The sequence below is a fragment of the Cheilinus undulatus genome, linkage group 12 (assembly GCF_018320785.1).
Source record: "Cheilinus undulatus linkage group 12, ASM1832078v1, whole genome shotgun sequence".
Classification (NCBI taxonomy): Eukaryota; Metazoa; Chordata; class Actinopteri; order Labriformes; family Labridae; genus Cheilinus; species Cheilinus undulatus.
Window position 1 is genome coordinate 18,173,981 of NC_054876.1, and position 26,690 is coordinate 18,200,670.

Consider the following 26,690-nt stretch of genomic DNA (forward strand, 5'->3'; position numbering starts at 1 on the left):
TTCTTTATGGTTATATTATGTAAAGCTTTGCTGATACAAAAAATTGAACTCTAGTATGAACTTGACAAACCAACTTTATGCCTTTACCGAAATTTGACTCCTCTCCATTGAACTCAATGCACAAATCAAGAATTTCCTAGCTGCACTAATATGAACTGTCTGATTTGCCAGAGCTCCAGCAAAACATCCTGCTGACTCACACCACCAGACCTCCTGCCGAGAACTGCAGGAACTTGTCCTGTCCTTTATCTCTTCTTGAGCTGTAGAGGACCAATGGCTCGTTGAGAAGGACCTCCCCAGCTGAGAGACAGGATGGGCTCTGGTGGCCCACCAGCGAAGCTGCTACAACACAAAGGGTGTCAAGAGACTGGAGAGGCTCCAGGGATGCAGCAGTGGGACAGCCGCAGACAGCAGGGATGCAAGGTTCACAGACCAGCAGTGCAGCACCTTGCCAATGGACGAGCAGAGACATGGCAGACTTCACAGCCAGCGGAGGAGCTGAGACACTGCAGTCAGTCGGGGAGGAGCACAGAAGTAGCAGCATCGCGTCTTTGGAGGAGCGGAGACTTTGCGGACTGGCGGTCCAGCCACCCAGCAGGACTTGCTGGATGACGAGAGGAGCTGAGCAGGCCTTAGAGGTCCAGAGGCAGGCGCAGGTACCTGAACAAATTATTTCTGCACAACATGAGGAAGAATTTGTTTGATGGACATACAGACATTGTCACCCACACCCTCACCAACACTCACACCAATACCCCATCCCCCACCCCGACTCATGGAGAGAAGGGACCCTCTGAACTTTGTGTGGTGGACAATTTGTTACCTGAGGGAGACAGCATCCTTCTTGAACATTTGTGTTCCAACTGACTCTGTATGAACTTGAAAGACAGCACCCTTGCTTTTGAATTCCTATCTGGAACATTTCTACAGAGCCCTGATGAAAATGGACTTGCAATCTTGGCTCAGAAACTCAAGCCCGTACCTACAGAGACTGCAAAGGACACCACAACCCACTCAGTTTTCTTCCACCTCTGCATAGCATTCCAGATGCATGTGCAAACCTTTCGCACTTTGACAACGATGCAGGACCTTTCATGGACATTTATGCAAGACTCAGATTCTTAATATCTCAACACAACAATGTGCTGGGACTGATTTTACAGCAATTTAAGACATGTGAAATACTCTTACCAGTTTTGTATGCTTTGTTACTTTTGTTTAATGGGACACACTTTGGTTGAAGATTTCACGATTGTTGATTTTTAATTTGTTTTATAAAATCTTGAAAATTATTGAATGTTTGGTAGATTTGAGCAGGTCTAAACTTGTTTAAGAGATTTATGAAAAAAAAGTAGAAAAAAATATTGACATATGGTGATTTAATGGCAATTTTTCTGTGTGTGTACATTTTTGCCTCAAAGATGTCCAGAGGGTAGTAAATTTGAGGAGGGCACAAGGGTTAATAATTAATAATGTTACTTTCTCTTGGCATAGTTGTAAATTGCTCAAAACATGGCCTTTTTTGTAGCATTTGGCTTTGTAGAAATTACTTCTTGCTTCCCAAGGGCTGTACTCTGCTGCTGTTTGACGTCATCCGCAAAGAACCTATTCCATCGGTGTCACAGTTTAACTGGTGTTGAATCAACTAGTGACACTATGTTAAACATTCTGCTATGTTGCTTGCCAAAGTATTTGCTTGAAGAATTTATTGATGTCTTTTAGAGACATAAGTGATGCTTGGGAAGAGTTTGCAGGGCCTCAGAGTAAATTTACAAAGATGAACATAAGAAAAGAACATTTAAACGTGCAGTATGTAAACGTATAACTATTAATTGTTCTCTTCTGTGGTTCTGTCTAAAATGCAAGATGCAAAAATCCAAGATGGCAGAGTCCATGGCGGGAACCCTCCTTTTGTATGAATAAAAAACTAATTCTAAGCTCATTTAGATAAAACAATTTTGTATGATCAGCTTATTATTTTCTATGGAGACTGGGAGGTGACATGAACATGTTATTTTATTTTTTAAACGCATATGCGTATTAGTATCTTGCACGGGCGTTTAGTAAATCGCGCATACGTTTTATTAGTCCCCGGGTGTTTTAGTATCTTGCACTTGCGTTTTACTAAATAGCGCACAAGTTTTATTCAGACCCCAGGCAAATTTGAAGGGCAAATGTCTATATCAAAATGCATGGCTATGAGGAATTTATGTTCCACCATGTAACAGGAAGTAGAATTTTCTTGGTCTTATGACAATTGTGGAGCCATAAAACTTGCCACAAAAATTCTCAGTGGCATGCTGAGATGATTATGTTTGTGGGAATGTTCGGGTGGGTTTCCAAATCCCAAAACTGACAGAACATATGAGGAAAACAATCACTTTTAAAAATTGCTAAGACAAAAACCAAGAAAGCTTTGTCTGTTATGAGTTGTACAAAAACATTGCGTAAGACTTTTCTGGTTTGGTTTGAAAACTGAAAATTACTACTACGTTAGTCCTTAAAGCAGTCCCAATTCATCCAAGGCCTGTATACGTCAGTTTTAATGGCTTCACAAGCCCAACTTGGTTAACTTCAGCGTTATCAGCAACAACTTGTAGTTTTCTTTAATTGGAATATGAACAAAACAAAGCCATGTATTTATATCAAATTGTTTTATTGGATATTGGATCTCTTATAGCTTTAATTCTCTGACGACACACTGCTGTATGCCATTCAAAATTAGTCTTCAGTCACTGCAGGCTCAAATCAATAAGTCAACATTTGTTCCAGAACAAAAGTAAATAGAAGTAAGACTTGAACTGTCAAAGTGTAAAAGAAAGAAAAAAGCAATCCCAGAAACTGAAGTGTGTTTCTCCTCAAAGCTTTTGATTACATTTTACATCATAGGAATCCCTTTTTTTGGCTTTAGGACAGTTTACACACTGACTAAACCATGTCAGATAACTGCAGAGAAGACTTAAATCGTGGGGCATTTTATGCTCATGATGATATGACCTGCACTGTTTATGACCTTCATATTTTTTATTTAAATTACAGAAAAATAAACTCACATTTTAACAAAGGAACATACCTGCAGCCAAGTATTACTGTGACAAGTATTACCGTGACCACTGTTGGCAGCACAATAGCAAGAGATGTAAAGTGTCTTTAGAGTCCCAGTCATCAGTGCTGCAATAGTATTATTTTATCACATCTCCAACTTTGCCAGGGTGTCTACTAAAGAACTGTGAAAATAGGTTTATATCTAACATTAGTTGCACTTGACAAAGCCTTGAAGGTCTTCCAAAAACTTGATGTACTCCTGGTGTTCGATGGCTGTGCTCAGCTCCATCAGTTCATCAGCAAACGTGTTGTCGACCCCACGGTCGGCCAGGAAGTCCATGAGGTGGTCATACAGGGCCTGAACAACACAGCAGATAAAATGTGTCAGGTTAACAAAACTGTAGCTTTGTGACTGAGCATTAACATGTAATTGTTTACAGTCTTGTGTGTTACCCAGTCCAGAGAGTCTGTGTTGAGTGTATAGCTAGTCTCCTTCCAGTCAGGGTCTCCTTCAGGCTGGAAACTGACCTCACGGACGGCAAAGATGTCGCTCTCCTCCTCTCCTTCACCGTGGCTCATCTACAAATGAAAGACAAGCTTTTCTTATTCACTTAAGTCTCAAACTGAAGGCTGGAGACAGACTGCAGTTTTAAACATCAGATGTAAAAATCAGCACATAAAAACAAGCCTGTCAATGCTCACCTCATCCTCAGGGAAATGGCAGTCAAACACCAGGGAATGTTTAGCAGCCTGTTTGGATATTTCAACTACAAAGTTTGGTGATGACACAATTTCTGGCTGTAAGAAAAACAGAATAAATAGAGACAGAATAAGAATTATCTTAGAATTGCTTTAGTCACACAAAAACACAGAAAAAGTGAGCTTTATGTTGCACCTTTTCTGCAAGTTGAACTCCTGTAAAAGCAATAATTTTGTGCTATTTTGGCAATCAAATTTGAAAATTAGTCCTTCGGGAGAGAATTTAAAAATTATATCTAGGTTGAAAACATCATCCAAGGCAAATACAATGCAGGTAATTCATCCTGTTATCTAAGGACAGTGCCTGTATAATGTTTACTGCCACGTCCAGGTACTTCAGGTTGATCAGTGTAGAGTGATGATCTGTTAATCCAGGTGTACACGGTGCAATTTTCCTCCAATTCAGCCATGAATTTTGGGTCACACTACTCACTGTGAAGTCGGTCCGACGTTCAGTTGGATTGGGCGTCCTTTGTCATGCTGTGTACAGGGGGTACGATGGCCTACCGTGATGGCCTGACTACGACATTACGACCTGCTCCTGACTGGTCGGAAGGACTTCTGGCATGTTTGATATTTTGGTCGTACAACTCCAGACACTTCACAGTGAGAGCAGAATAAACAACTTTAGGGGATTGTTATCCCTTGTAAGCCGTCAGACAACATCCTAAGTTACCATGACACAGCTGGAATGACTTTCTGATGCACCCCCGCTTTGATAAAGGAAGTAAAGGAACAAGAAACATTCCTTCCTGCGGACCTGAAGCAGACACAGAGGTGATGCTGTTTGTGTGAGTAAGACAAAGAGAGGTAGCGGGGGGGGGGTCAAGAAAGCAGGACAGATGGGGGGGTTATGACTGGAAACACCTTACCCTCAGCAGGGCCTGACGTTAACTTTTTTCCTAAGTTGAAAAAGTTAGGAGCACATAAAGAAATTTAGGGGCACAATGAAAATTGATCAAATAATGTGTTTTCTGTAATAAACGTGATGCAAGTAGACATTTACAAGCAAAATTATTTAATGACTTTGAATTTGAGGGAATTGTGGACAGGCCAGGGGCACATAAAAGCCTGAAAAAGTGATTTTTGCATAACATGTCCCTTTTAAAAAGGAAACTCCACAGATTTCTGTCACAGTCTGTCCCGACTTCAGTCGCACAGTGTGAGCACTCGGGTCATGCACGACCGTCAGATCGTAGGGTGTGAGCACACAACTTGTGCGCAATGGCCATGCGTCGTGAACGAGTCAGTCGTACAGTATGAGATAACATTCTGCCACGACTGTCGTATGGTCAGCTTGAAATCCCACCGTGTACACCTGGCTTTAGTCAGGATCAGGATCAATATAGAGCTGTCATGATACCAGAATTTTGAATGCCAATACAGTACTAATAAGTATCAAATGATACCTGCTCCAGTACCACAGTAACAAAACAATGAGATCATAGACACCCAAAACTGGTTAATTTATGTTTTTAGGTCAATGTTCTTGTACTAAAATCTGAAGCACTGTTAAAAGTAATGAAAGGTTTAGTAAGTGAGATTTTCCTAAAAATAATGACTACTAAATATCAAATATTTCCTCTTAAGTCTCATAAATAATTTCTGTATTTAATTTCATTGGCATCAGTGTTTGTGCAGGGATAAGAAGGTAATGCCTCGTTTCCACATATGTGGAAATGTGACTGATGTCTGTTTGTCTGTAAATATACAGATGATGCTTTCTAGTTTCCAATGCAAGGAACTGCATTTCTAAACGGATGGATAAACTACCTGTAGTCACTGGGGAGAAGATACTGCTGCCCAGGTTTTCACCATCAAGCAGCTTGGAATCTATGTTTACTGCAGATATTGAGCTAAAATGTGACTAACATTGCATTTCAAGAAAAAACTGAAGTTGGCCAACCAGGAAAGCAGCATATATTTCATATGAGGACATATGAACTGCTGAATGAGTGAAGCTTAGCTAACTTGTTTAGCCATTCAAATGTTTGTTTGTATGTTAAATAAGCCATTCTTTATCTAATCATGCCTTGTAACTGTTCACTTAAATGTTTAAGTGAGTTGCAAAGTCCCATCTAATCACATTTTTGCTGTGACCTTGCATGTAATTGCTTTACCATTAAAGAAATGCCTCTCTTCTGGTGCTAACAAATGTGTTGTAACTCACCTCCTCTTCTTGTGGCTTCTGCTGATCTGCCTCCTCCTCAAAGTTAGGAGGGATGCTGTTGTTGACATTAAATGTGACAGTGATTCTGTTGAAAAAGAAAAAGACAACACATTCAGCTCATGTTGGTTTGCCCCTTCGCAAGACAAGGATGAGATCAAATATAGCAGCACAAGGCATACTTTTCTCCTGAAACATGTCTCGTGAGTTTGGCCTCTGTGCCGTTCATCTCCAGCTCCCATCCTCCAGACATCTTAGGAAGGCTTTTGTTTTTCTGGATCTTTCTCTCCTCTTTGATTTCATCAGACAGGAAATCCCCAAATGCTTTATCCCCTGTTGAAATTTGAACAGGTTATACAACTGTTAAAAACTATAGTGTGGAAAATTTACCAACTACTTTCAGAAACCCATACTACAACGCTGCATGCTCCCATTTGGAAAAGTTCATTCCAACTTAACCCTTTGGAAAATTTTAACACAACCTTTTTTCAATATTTATATTTTGCTTGCAATTTGCTTTTAGTCTTAATTTAAAGAAAAACATGTTTACCATTAACAAGGTGATTCAGTATGACATCAAATTTACATAAAGGCACATTAATACACTGTATACAAGGTATAAATAACACTTCTCTCACAAAGCTCCTCACTGGTGTTGCAGTTTAACAGGTAACCATGTTAACTGATGACTTTCAGAGCAGTGCGTCTTTTCTTACAGTAGTTGCAAAGAATGGCAAAGACCATGGAGTCCCTGTAAATGCCTTTTTGTTTAGATGTTCGTTATAATTTTAAAATATGCTAGTCAGGAATGTATAGAAAAAGCAAAGTAAAAACAGACCCATAGATCGGTTGAAAGTCACCAGTTAATATGGTCATTCGATGACCCAACACACCAGTCAATATTGATAAAATAATAAAACAACTTACCAACAAAGAGCGAAAAAATGTGGATGTTTGTCACTAACTTCTCCATCACTATTTATAGTTTTGATGTATTTGGTTGACGACAGCTGGGCATGCTGTTCAAGGTGAGAGCTAGCTGTTTCTACCAAATATCATGGGGCTACTTACGCTTTCTCACAGCAAATATACCCCAAAGTTAAGAGTCGAATGGTTTAAAACTTTAGCGGTAACTTCATCAAATGTCACATTTAAGGGGGGTTTGTATGAGGTCATTTCTACGCTGGTCATGTTCGCCCAAGCCCAAATTTCTCTCTAACCATGCAACATTGCCTCATGCTAGCCGAGGTAGCTAGCTAAAGTTAACTTATCTAAATACTTCATTATCTTTATTTTACCTTCTGTATGCAGTCCTCCACACCCACACGATAATGAAGGAGTCAATGCTTTTGAAGCGAACAGTTTCGGTCTGTATCCCGAAGAAGCCCCGCTGTTATTCAGCATCCACAGAGACCGGGTGAAGGGCCGAGTCGTTGCCGAGCTAGGAGCGCAGAGTGCGGGGCAACTGAGCGGCAGAGCTCGGGCCGTGGCTGTGGTGGCAGAGGAGAGACGAACAGCGGTTCCGACCGCACGGACTACTGACTTTAGCATGATTGTATATAAATAATAATTAACGAGCGTTATAATAAAGTAAGTATTTGTTGTTAGACAGCTGAGGACAGCCTGCTAGCTCCCTATTACAGTCGCTTTTGACAGATTAGAGAAAACACGTGTGGAGGACACATTGACCTATAGTAACTATGACCTCTGAACCGGAAGTAATAGTCTGAAATAAACTACAACATTATGTACGTTTCCGGTATCTATAAAACCACAAGTTGACAACTTATATTGCTAAATTGCACCTGAAAAATAATATTTTGAAAGATAATTTATTATAAAAGCGGAAATGATCTAAACCGCCCCATGGTTTCATTATTACACCGTTGTGTGGTTTGAACAATATGATACAAAGAAAGGGCAATATATCTTTGCTATATTTGTATCCCTAGTTTACACAAGTGATTGCATGAATATTTCGGCCATTCTTTAATCAGAAATATCTAGAGGCAAAAATCTCATCCTATCAAAGAAACCATGGGGCGCAACGCTTTCAAACTTATGTCACTTTAGAGGCCTCATTTTATGAATGGGTTACACAACCACTGAAATTAACTCGATGCAACTGACATACCACTATTATGAACAAAAAGTATCAACCACGCCTCTTGAAATACCATAATCTGACAAAAAAAAAAAAATCATCTTGCTGCACTTAAAAGTCCCAAATTGATTAAATAAAATCAGTATCTAGCTACTTTGTCCATCAGTACTGGAAGGATTTGATAAACTTACAGCATATTTTAACTTAATGCTGGAAACTGTTTGAATTAACTAGAAGTGAAGCCCTTCAGCCACAAGATGGAGCTGTTTGCCAACAACTGACTCTGGAACATTCTCTTACTTCAGTTTCTATTTAACAGTGATTTGTCATCATGTGTTCATCACTTTTTCTAACAGCTTCCATGTGCTTCTCTCTCTTCTTAAGTGGATAACCTGGAACTTAACCTCCAAAGTCCTGTATGTACACATGAGAAAGTTGCATTTTAGCTTCCCTACAAAATAGTAATCATTCCTACCATTAGAATTTTTGGGGCAACTGTAACAGAATGTCCTTTAAAGTGGGTTATTTGCTTGAAATGTTGAAATGGTTTGATATGAAACTTTAATGGATATTTTGTGGGACACTGCTGAACACTTTCAAGTATTTCATGGAAATTTAGAGGATATGTTTGTATATTTTGGACAGTGTCATCAAAAGCTTTGGGGGATATTTGCTTTGAAATGACTTGGTATTTTCAGTGGAAATTAAAAAAAAAAACCTGAATGTCAAAGGGGATTTTCAAGTATTTTCATGAAAAGTTTGGGGATATTTGTATGCTTTTGATTGTTTTATTAAATGTTTTGGGAGAAATCTGCTTCAAGATTTTTGGTATTTTCATGGAAATTTTTTTTGAGTGTCTTTGGGAATTTGAACATTTTCAGGCATTTTCATGTAAATGTGAGAAACGCATCTGTGATTCTTGGGAGCTTGATTTGGTTGTTTAATGCATTTTCATGGGTATATGTGTATATTTTGAGAAGTTTTATTGAAAGGTTTTTCTTTTATTTTTTTTTAAATTGATATGTAAATTTGTTGAAATTGATTAGGAACTTGAGACAGGTGTGTCCTTAGAATTTTCATGGGAATTTCGGGGAATTTGTTTAGATGCTTGGTGACATTTTCCATCATTTTCATGCTATCTTGTGGGATGTATTTGTATTTTGTGGGGGAATTTGCTTTAAAATTTTGGGGAATGTAAAAATTTCAAGAATTTACATGTGATTTGGCTTTATGATAACGTTTCACTGAAACATTTAGGTAATATTCAAAGAAATTTTGCTGTTGCTTATTATAAGATACTAAAGAAATTTTAACTTTTAAAAGAAATTTTATGGAATTTTCATGCAAATTTCAGGACACTTGTTAGGATGTTTTGGAGATTTTTTCTGCCAGTTTCGTGGAATCTTAGGAAATTTATTTGTACTTTTTTGGGACTTTGCTTTGAATTTTTGAAAATTTGCTTGAAAGTTAGGATATTATGGCTTTTGGGGGATTTTTATTGGAATGTTTAGGGTTTATGATAAAGTATCACTGAAAAATTTGGAGAATATTGGATGAAATTTTGTGGTTGCTTTTGATGGGACACTTTAAAAATGTTTAAGAGTTTTCAAAATTTGTTAATTTAAGTTTGTCCTTGTTGTCCACCATCAAAATAAGAAAAATGACTCCACCATCCCTTTCTCAGTGACTGAAAATATCTGAGTGACTGAAGACCCCATCAAAACAGCTCTGAAACCTTTCCGGTGCTGCATTTTCTGCAGAAACCACATCTCCAGGAGATAAGGTTTTTTTTGGTAAAAACTGATTCATGTTAAAAACAAGGCTGAATTTTTAAACTTATCAGGTCCTTCTGACCTTAAATAAGTGGGGGAATCAAAAAGTATGATACAAACAAAAGCTCTGGTCTCAGGAGGTTAAATGTCAAAAGTAAGGTGCTGTAATAGAACAAATCACTGAAATCATTTGCCATTGATCAATATAAACATATTTAAACACCTAAAATGCCTCTCTGCTGCTTACATCTTTATTCATTTGAGGTTCATTTTTTTTCTTAATCCAATGACTCAGCCAAAAACTATTACTAAGCTTTTTTTCTTTACCAGTTATTTTGATTGCTTTCTAGTCTTAGTCGCAGAAGCTTTGTAACTTTGAACACAGATCTGCAGGGAAGGTGCCAACACCTCCGAGTCTTCATTTTACACATGTAGAGTTGTTCCGAGTGATATCATCTTTGTTTATATTTTAAGAATTAGAATACAAAGTTTGTTAGGCTTCAAAAAATTATACTAAATATGCTTATGGTAATCTCATTTAAGGCGTGCATTATATCTTCTGAATGTTGTGACGTGCAGATCTTAAATAATAGTCTACGGTTTGTTTATGATAAAGAAATCTTAAAGAGGACAGGAGGAGGATCATCTCTTAGAGATTAACACAGAGCTTCTTCTGACAAAGCATGACAATCCTTGACAGCAAATGCATTTGATGCTTATCGTAATGTTTAAAAACAATCTTTTGAATTAATTTATTCAGGTTACAGTAAATATTGTACAATCCTGAGTCCAGTGTAAAAAAGAGAAGAGGAGCATACATTGTGTTCATTAATATGTTGGTGATGTTTCTACAAAGTGTGAAAGACCTGAGAGGTCAGAACATTAAGTCTAATCTCCATGCATTGCATTGCATACATTAGCAGTCAGCATACATCGATGGTTAGTCTGTGGAGGAGCTGAGTAACATACCATATCAAAAAACAGAACCTGGAGAATAAGGCATGCTATTTCTCCTGATGTGAATGTACATGGATCTGCTGTTACAATCAGAGGTGAAAAAGGCATGCACAGGCTAACAAGATGAATGTTTCATAGAAAGGAATTATCAAAGTGAAATCTTGTCACGGTGACATAAAAATATATTTTCAATTCACCTTTGGTGATTCTTGAGTTTTCTTTTTTTCAGATCGTGTTGGTTGATGAATTAAGACAATGTACTTGCATAAATAAAGGACCACTTTCTATAAACCACAGACTGCATAATAAGATGGACAGGAGAATAGCTGTCTGGAATTGAAGCCAAAATATTTATATAAAATATAAAGACATACTCATTAGGGTTGACTGATCACTCTATATTGACCGTAGGTGTGAGTGTGCCTGGTTGTCTGTCTCCATATGTCGGCCCTGTGATTAAATGGCAACCAGTCCAGCCGAGCTCGCCCAATGATAGCTGGGATAAGCTCCACCCCCCTGCAACCCCAACATGATAAGCGGTATAGAAAATAAATGGATGGGTATTTGGAGCTCCTCCTCCTGGCTAAAGCCACATTAATACTGCTGCATCAAATCTACGCTGCAGCATACACCATGTAGCCCTCAATCCTATACAGAGGATTACCAAACTACAGGACCTGTGCAGGATATAAGCACCTTTTGTGTGGTATTTTGGCTTCAGATTTGCATGTTGTCCATTTAACATACAGTCAATGGTAAAAGCTAATAGTCTTATATTGGGAAGGATCACCACATGGCTGCTTTGTCTCAGCTAAAGTTCAGAAACAAAGTTAAATGGAATAAGTCAGCCTAAAACTGCCATAGCTTTCTGTTGTGATGGGATTGAACTAGTCCTTTTTTCACCTAACATGGAGAATGATGTGCTAGCATTTCTGTTTGATTCTCAAGACACTGCTTATTTGTAGGAATGCACGATATAATTGGCAGAATATCTGTATCGGCAGACATTAGTATTAAAAGTTAATTATTGATGTCGGTATATATGAACATTTCTGCAGATAGTTACAACTAAAACATGGGGTGTAAAGTACTGGCAGAAATTGGCATTGCATGTACAAATACGTTTGAAGAGTTTTAGGCAGGACTAAAAGAGCCACACTAGCTTAAGTCTTTATTTGTTCATCCTCACTCCTTAGACTTTAAAGAGGATTTAGGCGTCACGTCTGGAATATTTATGCAAACATTGGAAAAATCAGGAAATATCAGCCTATCAGATATCAGCAAAAATCCAATATCGTGCATCTCTACTTATTTGAAAAAACTATAACTCTATGTGTGCTGTTAAATTCATGCAAATGAAAGAATTGATGCATGACATTTCAAAAAGACTTTTTTTCTTAGGTGTTAAACAGGCTGTAAAAACGGCACGATTAAATCCTAACAGGCAGAAGAAGGAGTTTATACAACCGGAAAAGGAAGTCAAAGTTGCGAGGCCTCGATGTGCAGATTTCTGCTGTATTGACAACATGCTAAACACATGTCATCTGAGAGGTAGTGAAATCCAGAGAAGTTTACGGCACAAAAGAGTTCTGGTCTAGTTTGTACTTGTAGGAAATCAGTAAAAGTCTATCCAAAGTCAGGATACATTTTTCAGTGATATTTAGATAGCTGAGTCCAACCTCAGTCCTTTTTCTCACTCCGTTAGCTCTTGGCTTGGTGGAGTTTGCGTCCAAAGTATTCCGGTGCTGCATCCAGCAGCCAGTCAGCATCGACCAAACACAGGTCTCTCATGTAGCAGCGGGATGTGTGCAGCAGCTCATTGAAGACCACGTATGCAGGCTTGGCCTGGAAAAGGACAGAGGAAGGGTGGATGGTCACAGGCTGATGGGTGTCCAGAGCCAAGTAGCTGCCGTCAGGTTGTAGCTCTGCAGCGTTGACGAACATCCCATGGGCAAGGCAGCGGCGGACATTCCCCGTGTCTGCCCCACATGACTCCAACTTTAAATTCAGCTAAAAAAAAAAAACAGGAGATGGACAGGAAAAAAACACTTCATTTATTCCTTCCTACAGGATGGCATCTTAAGAAAACAATCCCGGGCCTCAAAAACAACCACTTAGCATCTGATGTGCAGGTTCATTAAGTGTGTTTGTACCACGTTGTACTGACATGGAAGTAAATGTAGGAGAAATGCAGTTGTGAGTGGGTGTAGATCAGGCTTAGGTAACCAAGCCTTTCTAGGAGCGTTCAGTGGATGTTTGTGTGGAGTGCATCTGTGGGAGTTTGTTTAGAGGCACTTAGGCAGATGTGCAGACTAGAGTTAAAGCCAGGTTAGACATAAGTCCTCCTTTTAGGAGATTTCAGAGTACACGATGAGTATTACGGTACAGCATCATGTAAACAGATGCAGTAACAACACTAGACATTTCTTCCATCCAACCATTTTCATCCACTGGGGGTCATGGGAGCTGGAGCCTATCCCAGCTGTCATTGGGCGAGAGGCGGGGTACACCCTGGACTGGTCGTCAGTCAATCACAGGGCTGACATAGGGAGAGTCACCAGTTAACCTAATGAGCATGTTTTTGGTGGTGGGAGGAAGCCGAGCACAGGGAGAGAACCCACGCGTGCATGGGGAGAACTCCACACAGAAAGGCCCTGACCGGGAACCGAGAAGGGACCTTCTTGCTGTGAGGCAACAGCGCTAACCCCTGTGCCAGCATGCAGGCCTACACATTTCCACCGCAATCATTTTTAGCATGCTTGCTAAAATTACATTTTTTGTTTAAAAGCACAACACTTTCTGTACATTGCTTACAAAACACTAGCATTAATCAGGAAAGGCCTGCACGCCATGAGAAAACTAGAACTACCACCTGGCATTTAGGATCCCTCTGTGAGGTGTGCAGTTTCCAGAAAGTGAAAGTACAGCTGTAGGGCAAGGAGAAGGTATGTTTTCTGTAGGAGTGTGATTCAAAAAATATTCATAGGCAAGGGCTAACCATGATGCCAAATGAGGTTGAACGATCAAAATGTGACAGTTGTGGGGAGCAGGTGGCCTAGTGGTTAAAGGCGCTCCCCATGTACGCGGGCAGCCCGGGTTCGAATCCGGCCTGAGGCCCTTTACTGCATGTCTCACCCCCACTCTTGACCCTGTTTCTGACTCTGTCCACTGTCCTCCTCTATCTAATAAAGGCACAAAAATGCCCAAAAATAAATGTGACAGTTGTGTAATAAACAGTTGTGCAAACTTTGAACAAAGTCCCAAGAAACATTCCAAAGATATGGCTTTCAAAAGAATGGCCTGGAAAGTAAGTTCCAATGGATTTGAGCCTTCGGGGAGTTTTTGGTCTAAAATGCATTCCTTCACATTTTAAATAAAATATGTTTGCAACAAGCTTCTTCTTAATCCCAGATCAATTCAAATAGCAGGGTCTTTTTTGAACCACTGAACTAGCACGTACTAATCTGACGTTCTCAGACAGTTAGCTGGCTCATAATTTGATACATCAAATAGAAAGCACAGCCATTATACCCCGGCCTCCAGCCAACAAGTAAAAGAAAAAGCCTTGATTGTTTACGTTAATTAATTTGTCTTATTAAGATAAATTGTAATTTTTACCATGCGTTTCTTACAGAAGCTCATATCCTGATTAGGATGAAATTGTGATAAATTGCACAGCCTTATATTAAGCCTGCTACGACTCTTTGATTTCCAGAGTGTCAGAATGCTGTTCAAGAGACAGCACAGAGGTGCAATAATATGCTCGTCTAGTGTGGTTCAATTCAGAAAGTAGCCAGCATAAAGTAGTTGTTTTCCCGATAGGAACTCTGTACAAAAAGCTAATTAAGCTTTATTTGTAGCAGGATCAAACATCAACTCTTACTTGATCTATACACTAATTCCCTGACTCTAGCAGGTGGACACATTAGTTACTGCGTTTATCCCAAAGTCAGCTGTAATCAAACCCTGAAGGCTTGTTGTTCAGAAGCACACTCCTTTAACCCTACCTAATTTAAATGGTTCGTTTTTTTTTCCAAGGTGTATTAAAATCGGAAGTGTAACAAGTCATACATCTGATTGCAACCTCTAGCTAGCATTTGGCCTCCATCATAGGTCCCTTATTTTTCCTGGTCTCTCTACTCCTGCACTCATAAATGCCCCAGAAAATATCTCTTCCTTACAAAATCCTTGCCCTGTGGTGTTATCTGTATTCTTTGAGCCCAATCCAGCTGCAGCAGTCTCTTACATAATCATAATTATAAAAATAATGTCAGTCCATACTTCTAAAAATCCCTTAGACGGAATGAAATAACAACAGTATCAGTTCTATCAGCTTTATTTAAAGGCTTTGAATGACTCTGGTTTCCTTTTTAGCCTTGTGTATATCTAAGAGGAAACTGAGGTTTAAGTGACCTTTTGTTGTGATATTGATTTGCTGTGATATTACACAGAACATTCATGCTCAGGATAAAGAAGTATTTTCATATTTGTACCTTAAGGCAGATATCTTTGAGCTGAGCCTGGACCTCTTTGACCAGCCCCATGTTCCTGCTGTTGACAAAGTTCTCCCGACACCACTCCTATAACAACAAACACACACAGGATTACATTTACTGTGCCTATAGAAAGTTTTCACACCCTTGGAAGTTTTGCCCTTTTATCGATTTTATAAATCAATCATGGTGAATCAATTTAGATTTTACACAAAAAATTCCTCTTAAATGTCAAAGTGAAACCAGATTTTTACAAAGTAATGTCAATAAACAAAAATCTGTAAATTAAAATAAGTGACTGCATAGTCACCCCTTTAAAATGACTGATCTAATTCAACAGAGATCCATCTCACAATTGAATAGTGAAATGGGGATCACCTGAGTGCAGTGAATGTGTCTCAAGCGACAGTAGTATAAAGACACCTGTTTCTGGAAGGTCCAGTCACAGGTTGATCAGTATTCCTTGCTATCATTACACCATGAAGACAGAATAACACTCTAAGTTACTCAGATTAAAGGTTACTGAAAATTGTAATTAGGGGATGGATACAAAAAACTTCCCAAGGCACTGAACATCCCCCAGATTTCAATTAAATACATCATCGAGAAATGGAAGGAGTATAGCACATGTGTAAATCTGCCTGGATCAGGCAGTCTTCACAAACTGAACCTTTCAAGAAGGAGACTAGTGAGAGAGGCCACCATGACACCTATGACTACTCTGAAGGAGAGACAAGCTACAGGAGCTGAGATGGGAGAGACTCTGCGTACAGAAACTGTTGGCCGGAATCTTCCCCGTCAAAGCTTTATGGGAGAGTGGCAAAGAGGAAGCCACTGTAGTAGAAAATTATATTAAGTCTTTACTAGAGTCTGCCAATAGGCATGTGGGAGACTCCATGGTCAAGTGGGAGAAATTTCTTTGGGCTAATGAGACCAAAATGGTGCTCTTTGGCCATCAGACAAGATGCTATGTTTAGAGGACACCAAACACTGCACATCCCCCCAAACACACCATACCCACTGTGAAGTACGGTGGTGGCAGCATCATGCTATGGGGATGTTTCTCAGCAACCAGCCTGGAGGGCTTGTGAAGGTAGAGGGTAAAATGAATACAACTATAATCTAGGAAAATCGTATTCAGTCTGCAAAAGAACTATGGCCTGGGATGAGATTTGTTTTCCTGTAAGACAATAATCTGAAACATACAGAGAAAGCTACACAGAAAATGGTTTAAAGACAAGAAGGTGAATGTGTACTTGCTGAGTCAAAGCCCAGACCTCAATCCAATAGATAATTTATGGCTGGTCTTCCATATATACTGCATTGACCATGACTAATTTATACAAACCATAAAAGGGTAAAACATCCAGGGGGGGGGATACTTTTTATCGGCACTGTACATCTGCTTAGTCACATTTTTTTGCTCCCCTGCGTGTCTGTTTTACTCACCTTATTACCGCTGACTTTCTTGAACGCTCTGTAAATGTTGAGCAGGGTCATGTGGTCTCCTTCACTCGAGCTGAACTTCTTGCGTGCAGCGAGCACCTCATCCCGCCGGGCAGGAGGGTTATACAGCACCGTGTCCACTGAGAGCAGTGAGACGATGCTCAGAATCTCCTCTGAGCAGGAATAGTCGGGGGACAGCAGGATGGTCTGTGAAACAGCGCGGAGAAGTCTTACACCATATTCTCATGGGGTCATGCATGTGACCTGTGTGGCTGCAGACTGTCACTTTATGTAAGAAGACGCAACATAGCATCTTTTTATGGAATAGTATACATTTTCAAAACATGTTTTACCTTGGCGTATCGGGGTTCCAGAGGAAAACTGGCCATCTTCTTTCCCAGAGCAGTGAGAAGGACCTGGCTCTCCTTCCTCTCCACGGCTCCCAGCAGCTCTAAGTGCTCCACAGCGGAGCGGACTGCCTCTGGGATAAACACAGCAGCTTTAATACCAGCCACTAACAGCGCCGGCTGCAAACATTACTAAGGGCATCAACATACCACTTAACATGCTGTGATTTTCTGTAAACATATAAGACAACTAGACTCAGATTTAACAGTATGTAAGCAACACAACAGAGAAAATAGTCTTCGGTCTGTAGCAGAGGCAGATGACTTTGACTTGTCCACTGAGCTGTCTGTGGACTAGTCAAAAAAAAAAAAAATTTAAAAAGTCTGTGATTTTTAAAATGAGACATTAAGCTGCAGTGGTGCAGTTAGACTACATGAACAAAAGTATTTGGCCACACCAGTGAATTGTTGAATTCAGGTGTTTTAATCAGACCTTGTCCAATAGTATATAAAATCAAGCACCTAGCCATGCAGCCTCTATTTGCAAACATTTGTGATACTAAATAGGTCATTCTGAAGAGATCAGGGACTTCAAGTATGGTACTATGATGGAGGCCACCTTTGCAATCAGTCAGTTCTTGAAATTTCATCCCTGCAGGATATTCCAAAGTCAACTGTAAGTGATATTAGAAAGTGGAAGCATTTGGAAACAACAGCAACTCAGCTATAAAGTGTAAGATCACGTAAAAATCATTGAGCAGGGTTAATGACTGTTACGGCACATAGTGTAAAAGTGACCAATGCTCTTCTGATTCCATAGCTGGAAAGTGCTAAACTTCTACTGGCATTAACGTAAGCACAGAAACTATGCAGCCAGAGCTTCAGGAATGGGTTTCCATGGCTGAAAGGCTGCGTGCAAGCATCACCAAATCAAATACCAAGCTTTGGATGGAGTGGTATAAAGCCCACCGACACTGGACTGGAGCAGTGGAAACGTGTTCTGTGGGGTGTTGAATGAGGCTTCTATGTTTGGCAGTCAGATGGGCCAGTCGTTGGATTATTTGTGTTGGATCAGTAGAATTGGTGTCACTCTTGATACAACTTTGAAAACATTTAACCCTTTTCAGCCTCTTGATTGTATATTGATATTTGTGATACTTGTAATTGATATTTTTTCCTGCGAGGTGAGGGTAAACCCCTTGATTCTTTCCTAGGTAGTTTCTTTTTCCTGCTGTCTGGTTATTCTGGTGTAAGAGATCAAATACATCTTACCTGGAGAAGGCTTTGACATGAAATCGAAATTCATCACATCTGGAATCCCCAGAGCCATCAACTGCAGCATTACACCAGCCAAGTTACACCTGCAGTACACACAGAATACAGGAAAAGAGAGAAGAGGAGGCAATTCAATCACCCTGACCTCAATAAATCACACAGTGGGAGAGACTCTGTGCCTCAGTACTCTGGGCTTTATTATCTGTGTGAAAACAAAAGCAGTGCTACCTCTGGATCTCAGGCACAGTCATAGGGATGAGATTGTCAAACTCCTGCTCCGTGTACAGACGATAGCAGGAGCCCGAGTCCTCCCTGCCAGCTCGGCCTGCTCGCTGCCACGCCTGCGCTTTAGAGACCCTCTGCACCGCCAGGACCTCCAGTCCGCTGTCTGCGAGAGAAATGGGACATGTTAGCAAATAACACACAACAAATCTGAAACAAATTAGGTTTTTGTTGCCAAGCATAGGAGATGGTGTAAAGCACCCCAACAATTGACTGCGGAGCAGTGGAAATGTGTTCTTTGGAGTGTCACACAACAGTTTTCTATCTGACTGTCAGACTGGCAAGTCTGGGTCTGGTGGATGCTGGGAGAGCATTACCTCCCTGACTGCATTGTGCCAACTGTGAAGTTTGGTGGAGGAGGGATAATGGTATGGGGCTGCTTTTCAGCATTTGGTCTAGTTCCTTTATCTCCAGTGAAAAGCAGTCTTAATACTTCAGTGTAGCAAGGCATTTTGGATAATGCTTTGCTCCAAAAAGGTTGGGGAAGGCCCCTTTTTTCCAACATGACTGTGCCCAAGTGCACAAAGTAAAAACTATAAAGACTAGGGATGGGTACCGAATTTGGTACTTTTATAGGTACCAACTGAATTCTGTCGGTACTCTCAAGTACCGATTCACGTAAAATCAAATGGTACCATGTTTCAGTACCTAAATACATCCTTGTGACTGCAAGAGAGTGGAAGAGTAGTCAATTTTCCATGCTGGACACGAACGCAGCAATGAGAGTAATGACATCGGCAGCAAATCACCGAGTCAACAAAACAAGCATGGCTGATAGGAAGCGGTCGAAGATAGCACTCCACTTTTCAAAATACAATGCAGTTCAAGTTTTACCATGGCAAATCTTCTAATCTGAGGAAGCAATGTGATGATTGATGATTCAGATCGGCTCCCGCTCCCCCCCATACCGAATCCTCACTTTAAACCACGTGTTTATCATGTGGATATCAACCATGGAAATACAGTAGATAAAGGGATACATTTGTTTGCTCAATCACCTAACAGACACTGGATTAAGGCACGGTATGGATTACCAAGTGTGAGTGTGTCCTAAAAGTTGCTTTCCATCTCTCCAACTTGGAGGTTGCAAGTCAGATAGTTGTAAGATATATTTAGATTATTTTCTTAATTAAAAGCAACAATTTACTGGCATTAGATAACATCACTGCTGATCAAAACCTGGATTTAATTTTTCACATTAAAAAATAAAATATGTTTTCATAATGCAACAAAGAAAAAAAAAAAACTGTAGTTAAGAAAGAAAGAAGTTACGCTCTGGTGCTACATAAAATTTGTGAATTCATGGGCAAATAAAAGAACATTGGAGGATTGTAGGTTCTTGCATAGATTTTAAAAATGTTGAATTAACAGGTACAATGGTTGTGCATACATTTAGTATTTCTTTATAATCAGTTTGGTCCATAAATATAAGGATTACCAATTGAACCTGCTTTTGTATTTTATAAAGTAGGGTATACTGGAAGAACTGACATCTCAGTGTTTAACTTTCTGTGTTACACTATGAAAAAAATAAAAACATTGATAAATAAATCGATTAATGACTTATTTAGACCAGATGAAAGCAGTGTGTTTATAAGGTACATAAATTGCCATAAAATAATAGACTCATTTCTATTCTCTGCTTCAGAACAAAACCCCCTCCTACTGTAAAGTCCAGTCCAGACCAGTTAGGTCTGATGAGTAGAGACAACATGTGGAGAGAGCACACGTGGAGCATTGCTTTTCTTCATAAACTTCACAAATAAACTCACTGCATGCTATATTGTTACTGAAATGTCATCAGCAATTTCTAATGCTGTTTAAAGTGACATTAAGTCTGCTTGACCAGCCCTGTGATTGTAGCTTCTAATTAAACAAAAGCTCACCGTCTTGTACAACATACAACTCTCACAGCCCGCCTATTTCAGCTGCACTGATAACCTCAGTCGTACATATGTCTCTGTGGTGGTCTAAATATGCTGTTACATTGTTAGCAAGCACTGAGACTATGCACAGCAGTCAGTTGTCTGTGTTTTAGGCAAAAAAGCTATGGTAATGTGTTTCCTTAAAAACTTTGCTGGAGATTGCCCATGGAAAACAAGAAATTGACCATTTCTAGGTTTGCAACAAGAAACAAAAAGTGTTAGCTTCATGCCATATGTTTAATAAAGTAAATCCTGCAAAGTGACTGTTGCACATACGATTACAATGAAAAATGGCCTGTTTTTCTTTTTGGCAGGCAGCACCAACGACCACGGTTTAAGAACTTTTCTCACAGGTATCTACTGATACTTGGCTATGACAGAACACCTGCTTCCATTGTCAGTGATGATTAGGTCTGTTTTATATCGCTCTGGGTGCTTCAGATTTTCTGTTATTCAAGGAAATATCACCAAGAAAATAAGAACACAGTATAAAGAGATCCTTTCATGGCATTAACAGCAGCATTAGACCTGGAAACTAATCAGTCAGATGAGTTTGTCCTCAATCATTGTTGTTGACATAGCTGGTATCAAAAGTCCCGCCCCTTCCTGGTTTTGATTGGTCGGTGGGGAGAATTGACATTGGGAGCTTTTTTTTTCTATAGCAAGAAGTTTCCCCAGGAACCAGGAACATTTTGAGGAACTGTGCTTTTGGACCACAGGAACCAGGATAAAAAAAAACCCTTCGCCTTGAAAAGTCCTTGCTCATTAGGTAGCGATTTACAAAAACCCAGGATCTATGGCAGTTGGGGTTGCAGTGTTAAATGTTTCTGATTGGTGAAAAAAGGGGGTTCCAAAGTTGAGCTATTTCAAACTGAGAGTGCTCTCAAAGCAGAGAGAAAACCAGCTGACACTGAGGGGGTTTTCATGTTCAGGATGCTGAGCGTTGAAAAGGCTGAAAGAATGCTGAATACACCTCTAGTATTTAATGATACTAATATCAATACAATTTCTAGCTGCAATAAATCAAACATTAAAAAAAAATCCAGTCATGAGTTTCTGTCTGTGTGAATCTGTGTTTTTACTCTCAATGTAAGACAAAAATAAAACACAGCAGCACTGAAGAAAATGCATCAACTGATAAATATATAAAAACTGTTTTAAAGTAGTGGTTCATCTCACCAGGACTGAATCGTTTGGCCTTCACCATCCCCGTGTCTATGACGTATTTGATCCCAGAGATTGTGACGGACGTCTCTGCAATGTTGGTGGAGAGGATGACCTTCCTGCACCCCTGAAAAAAGTAAGAACACATTTATCATGAGGTATAAGGCATGCTTATATGAGGCTATTTTTATCACAAACATGTCCTCTGTCTTTTCCTCTCCTGCATGTTTTCTGTTTACCTTTGGAGCGGGCTGAAAGACCCTGAGCTGCTGTGCGGGGGGCAGCGACGCGTACAAAGGGATAACCACCATGGGACCACAACCGTCAGGAAGATGCTTGGCGATGTCTCGACACGTCCTGGCCAGAGCCTCGATTTCCTCCTGACCCGTCATGAACACTAAGATATCATGGGACGGAGGTGCCTCCTGTGCACAAACAACAAGACCTTGTTCTGTTCCTGTGTCAAGAGGAATCATCACAGCGCATGAACATGCACTCAGCAAGCTGCTGCTGACTCACAGGTTTGTGTTTCTTATAGCACTAAAGGAAACAGGGACTGAGGTTTTTAGTCTGGCTTTGAAAACACATGAGAGATTACATAAGAAAACATTGTATATGTGAAGGTCGCTTGCATTCAACTGCAACTAAAAGGCCATCAGGTAAGTGCATACTTCTTCCAAGATCAATAATCCAGGCTCATGTGATTCGCAAATCTCTACAAACAACCACTGTACATCTTTGGATGTATTTCCAGATGTGCTTATAAGGATTATGTCATATATGCCATAATATGTTTGTTGTAAGGTCCAGCATCATCTTCTCTTCTCGGCATTTATCATGCACCTACAAACTGGAAATTTCTCTCATCCATGAAAAATAGGACTGAAAAGCAGAAAACAATAATCACATACTTTCAAAAAAATACCAAATGCACGTTTTATTTATTTCTAGTTTTATTTAATGTATTTGGGATCTTGTTATCAAAATAACTATTATGAAAGATGCTGTCAGGGGAAGAAATAAAAGTTTTTACAAAAATAATAAAACAGGGGCCCACTGTATCCCTCCCACTACAACCCAAAAACGACAATAAAATGAAATCTGTAAGTACAACAGGATCAATAGGATCAATCTTTTTGGTTTAAGGCCACGTCCCTGTCTACGTGAAATGATTTCATCTGAATGAATGGCGGTAATTTAAACAGTGTCATCTGAGTTGGATCTTCAATTTAAAACTGCATTAATACATGCATGAATGTGTGAAGATAAGAACTATGGCTGATGTGTTTAGCAAGAAATCTATTCAGGGTAAAAACAAAAATGATTACAATTTTCCATTTGCTCTATAGGCTGCTGTTCAGGCTTTCTTAAATCTCTTTTTAAGTCTCATGAACAGAAGAAGAGGAAGAGAGCACTATTTCTGTGCCATTAACCAGCATATCACTGTCTGGCACTTAAAATTAACCTACAATAAAACCTGGAACTCCTGAAACTAAACTATTAAGTTTCAGGCTGGCCAACACCTGTTGACATACTGCTTCTTTCAAGAGCCAAAACACCCTTTTATATCCACTATCTTAAGAGCTGACCATGTGTTTTTTTCCATGCCATAAACTCTTAACCGTCAATATCTAGGGGCATGACTATTGTTTTAAGCTGCTATTGGCCAAATCTACACGTTTCATAAATCACATGTGGACCTTGTTTAAGATAATTTCTACACCCAAGTCTGCGCTGGTTTCTATGCAAGTTTGATAAATGAATTTCCTTTATAAACTAATTTGACTTGTATAAGATGTATCTGAGAAATTAAGACCTCAGTCCCTCAGAGGAATGATTAATACGAAAATCTTTGAGCAAATCTGAGGACAGACACTCATAAATACCTGATGGATCTGGAATACGGAGACGAGTGCAGCCTGTAGGTAGTCTGACTGTGGCTGTTTGGTGTAGTAGATCTGAATGGGATGCTGTCTGCCCTCCAGGTACAGCACAGGTGACTTATTGAAGTACTCAGAGAACAAATCTACATCCATGGTAGCTGACATCACGATCACCTGTGCAGGCAAAACAAAATATACATGCTGCACTTAGAAATACTGCATCAGTCTGATGTTTAAATTCAAAGTTAATTATTTATATAGTACATATTTATAGAAAGGAGAAGAGCAGAAGTGTCCTCATACCTTAAGTGGAACTTTATTAAGTTCTTTGCGTTTGCGCTGAGCGGTCTTAACCACCCCGAACAGCACATCAGTGTGCACGGTGCGCTCATGAGCTTCATCCAGGACCACCACAGTGTACCGCAGAAGTAAAGGGTCTCCAATGGCCTCACGCAGGAGCATGCCATCTGTCATGAACTTCAGCTTTGTCTCTGAGGAGGTAACATCTTCAAAGCGAACTGTGTAGCCAACCTAGAGAGAAGTTTATTATTAACAGCTGATTAAGAAATCGTTGCTCGAGTACTATTACTGCCATGTTTTATCAAACACTAGTTACAGATATGTGATGCATCAATGTCTGAAACTTGAGTAATTCAAAGTTTTTAGTATTGAGCTTGTGCTTTGGTCTGGTGCCATCTGAATCAATGCTTTAAAATGATCTCAGCACTGTCTGTTGCACAGGTGGAAAAGTACCACAGCTGAAAAGGTGATTTTCTTCTACCAAATAGAATGGAAATATGAAAAATACTACATAACCTTTAAAAAAAAAGCTGCAAAATCAGAGAAAATTTGGAGAAAAAAAATCCTCGGCTTTTGGAAGTGAAAGAAAATTTCAATGCTATCTAACTTTATTGGCTAACATACTGATAATTAGAGACTTCTTCCCTTTTAAAACCAGTACATTACACAACTGCTTCAGTTCAATTTGGCAGACACTTTTGTCCAAAGCATCTGGCACCTGAGAGGAAGTGCAACAAGCAAGGACCGAGACAGAAGGAAACAAAGCGAATGCTGACGAACAGCTTCAAGTCCACTCTGACAGAGGTGCTGACAAGCAGTGTACAGGATGTAAGTGTCCTATCAATACTTCTCATATCAGTCTGATGGTGATAATTTAAGCTTCAGAAGCACTTATAACACAAAGTAAAAAGAAGACTGTAAGCTAGTAACAGCTGCAAACAGTGTGTGAAATACCTAGACGGATCAGCTGTGAGGACTTCTAGGAATAAAATAATTCTTGTATAATCTAATGAATTCAACTGCTTTAGCAGAAAAAAGGGGAAATGTAGAAATAAAGATTAAAAATATGGGAGAACTTTACACCAGGATTTGTGCAAGATGGAGCATTTGTGTTAGAAATCTATTAATGTGTGTACCAGTTTGCCTAGCTGAGTCCTCTTCTCGTCTGCCACCCTTCCTGCCAAGGAAATCGCAGCGACTCGACGGGGCTGAGTGATGGCGACGATGCCCTGCCGTCCAATACCAGCCTCATACAGATACTGAGGGATCTGAGTGGTCTTCCCAGAGCCGGTCTCCCCTGAGGTATAAGACACAAAGAAAGAGCCAGAAAGTCAGACAGAAATAAGTTAGAAACAGTTCAGCACTATACCTCCATCTTCAGTGGAAGTGACATTTTCTTGGCAGGATGTAATGCCTCTTACTCATAGGATTGTCACAATAGAAGACTTTTAAAGTTTGATATGACTAAAAATCGATAGCTGTTTAAATAGCATTTAAAAAACATGGATTAGGCAAACAATTCTGAGTAATGTCTCGACTTTAAGTGGCAAAGATTGCTGACAAACATCTTTACACGGTCTATAATTTACAAAATACTTGTAATGCTTGTTTATCAAAAGTATTTCTATGTACTTTTGCAGTCTACAGAGTGCAGATGAGTGAGCCTACAACTTTTTGATATATATTGCCCTCCTGCACATCTTTATCTTAAAAACGGATCTGCTTTCATAAAGTTCTGTAACTTTTGATATTGGTATTCATTAAAAATCAAAGGTTGCACCATTTTGAAAACAATATTATTGACATAAATTAGACACTACTTGGTTGAATGTGTTACATGTGATATATGATCTCTAAATTAGTCAGAAGTTTCTAAGCTTTGTCTATGACTTCTTCGATCTTTCGCTAAGAAAGATGAACAGCAACGGAATTTGTCTGTAAAATGCTACACTAATAAAGATTCGTTAAAAAACAAACGGCATCCACAACGTATTGAAGTAAATATTTTACTACCTTACTTACAGACTGTAGTGGCTAAACTTCTCACGTGTTGACGTTTAATAGGGTTAGAGAAGTGTTAAAACTTAAAGGTTAATTTGTGTTATGCTCCAGAGCTGACATTATGTCTTTTAGGTTTTATTTTCTCACTATGTGAAACAGTAACGGTTTAGCGTCGTTAGCTCCCTTTAGCTAACAGTCCACCTTACCTATAAGAATAGCATTGTTGTGCTGTCTCAGTTGGTTCAGTAGCTGAGGTTTAGCCTGGTAAATAGGCAACTGTTTCCTCTGGACTTCTATCGGAGTGGTTGTATTCCCCTTTCTGGGCAGCAGCATACCAGGCTTATTCTTATCGAGACGGAAAAAAACAGACCCCGGCTTGAATCTTTTAGCCGGAGGAGGGTCGGGGTCGTGGGGCATGGTCTAGAAAAAGTGGCGCTGATAGCAAAACCTCTGCTGCTCTTTGTTAAGATTCTTTTATTGTCACAAAGAAACACAAAAAGTTTTTATAAAGCTCACTGACAGGCAGGTGAGCGTCAATGCGGATGTTTTGCTACCTCTGCAAAAACGTCCCCACGTGGTAAAGATCGGCGCAGACGTTTGACGTCACGACTTCGGTTAAATTTACCCTCGGTAAGGACTGTCAGGGAAAAATGTTAACGTTCCTTCAGAATACCGTAAAATACAGGGATATATTAAAGACTTAGATCAAAGACATTGGAAACCTGATTATTTTGGGTACATTTTCATACATATAACTGAAAATAATCACC

At 39.6% G+C, this 26,690-nt stretch overlaps 2 protein-coding genes across 2 annotated transcripts; both read right to left on the reverse strand.

The window, feature by feature from the left end:
• Positions 1 to 2,639: 2,639 nt before the first annotated feature.
• On the reverse strand, positions 2,640 to 7,670 carry LOC121518320 (complement component 1, q subcomponent binding protein). The gene is made up of 6 exons (XM_041800556.1): positions 7,270 to 7,670; positions 6,154 to 6,304; positions 5,975 to 6,059; positions 3,748 to 3,843; positions 3,499 to 3,624; positions 2,640 to 3,403 (listed from the first exon to the last, which is right to left on the reverse strand). Exons 1-6 carry the CDS (start codon positions 7,520 to 7,522, stop codon positions 3,254 to 3,256), a joined length of 861 nt encoding a protein of 286 aa, XP_041656490.1. The 5' UTR covers positions 7,523 to 7,670; the 3' UTR covers positions 2,640 to 3,253.
• A 2,834-nt stretch (positions 7,671 to 10,504) lies between these two features.
• Positions 10,505 to 26,480, reverse strand: dhx33 (DEAH (Asp-Glu-Ala-His) box polypeptide 33). The gene is made up of 12 exons (XM_041802052.1): positions 26,127 to 26,480; positions 25,056 to 25,216; positions 23,923 to 24,150; positions 23,623 to 23,793; positions 21,976 to 22,161; positions 21,752 to 21,863; positions 18,594 to 18,753; positions 18,363 to 18,451; positions 17,097 to 17,224; positions 16,747 to 16,950; positions 15,298 to 15,384; positions 10,505 to 12,814 (listed from the first exon to the last, which is right to left on the reverse strand). Exons 1-12 carry the CDS (start codon positions 26,335 to 26,337, stop codon positions 12,506 to 12,508), a joined length of 2,046 nt encoding a protein of 681 aa, XP_041657986.1. The 5' UTR covers positions 26,338 to 26,480; the 3' UTR covers positions 10,505 to 12,505.
• Between the last annotated feature and the right edge of the window lie 210 nt (positions 26,481 to 26,690).

Excerpts from the sequence above, each read along its gene's own strand:
- LOC121518320 (XM_041800556.1), bottom strand. The coding sequence starts at position 7,522 with ATGCTAAAGTCAGTAGTCCGTGCGGTCGGAACCGCTGTTCGTCTCTCC. Across the intron at positions 6,305-7,269 it reads TGGAGGACTGCATACAGAAG|GGGATAAAGCATTTGGGGAT; the intron begins GTAAAATAAAGA and ends AAATTTCAACAG. Across the intron at positions 3,844-5,974 it reads AGAAGCCACAAGAAGAGGAG|CCAGAAATTGTGTCATCACC; the intron begins GTGAGTTACAAC and ends TTTTTCTTACAG.
- dhx33 (XM_041802052.1), bottom strand. The coding sequence starts at position 26,337 with ATGCCCCACGACCCCGACCCTCCTCCGGCTAAAAGATTCAAGCCGGGG. Across the intron at positions 18,452-18,593 it reads ACTGTGCCTGAGATCCAGAG|GTGTAACTTGGCTGGTGTAA; the intron begins GTAGCACTGCTT and ends TGTGTACTGCAG. Across the intron at positions 15,385-16,746 it reads AGAAAGTCAGCGGTAATAAG|GAGTGGTGTCGGGAGAACTT; the intron begins GTGAGTAAAACA and ends TTGTTGTTATAG.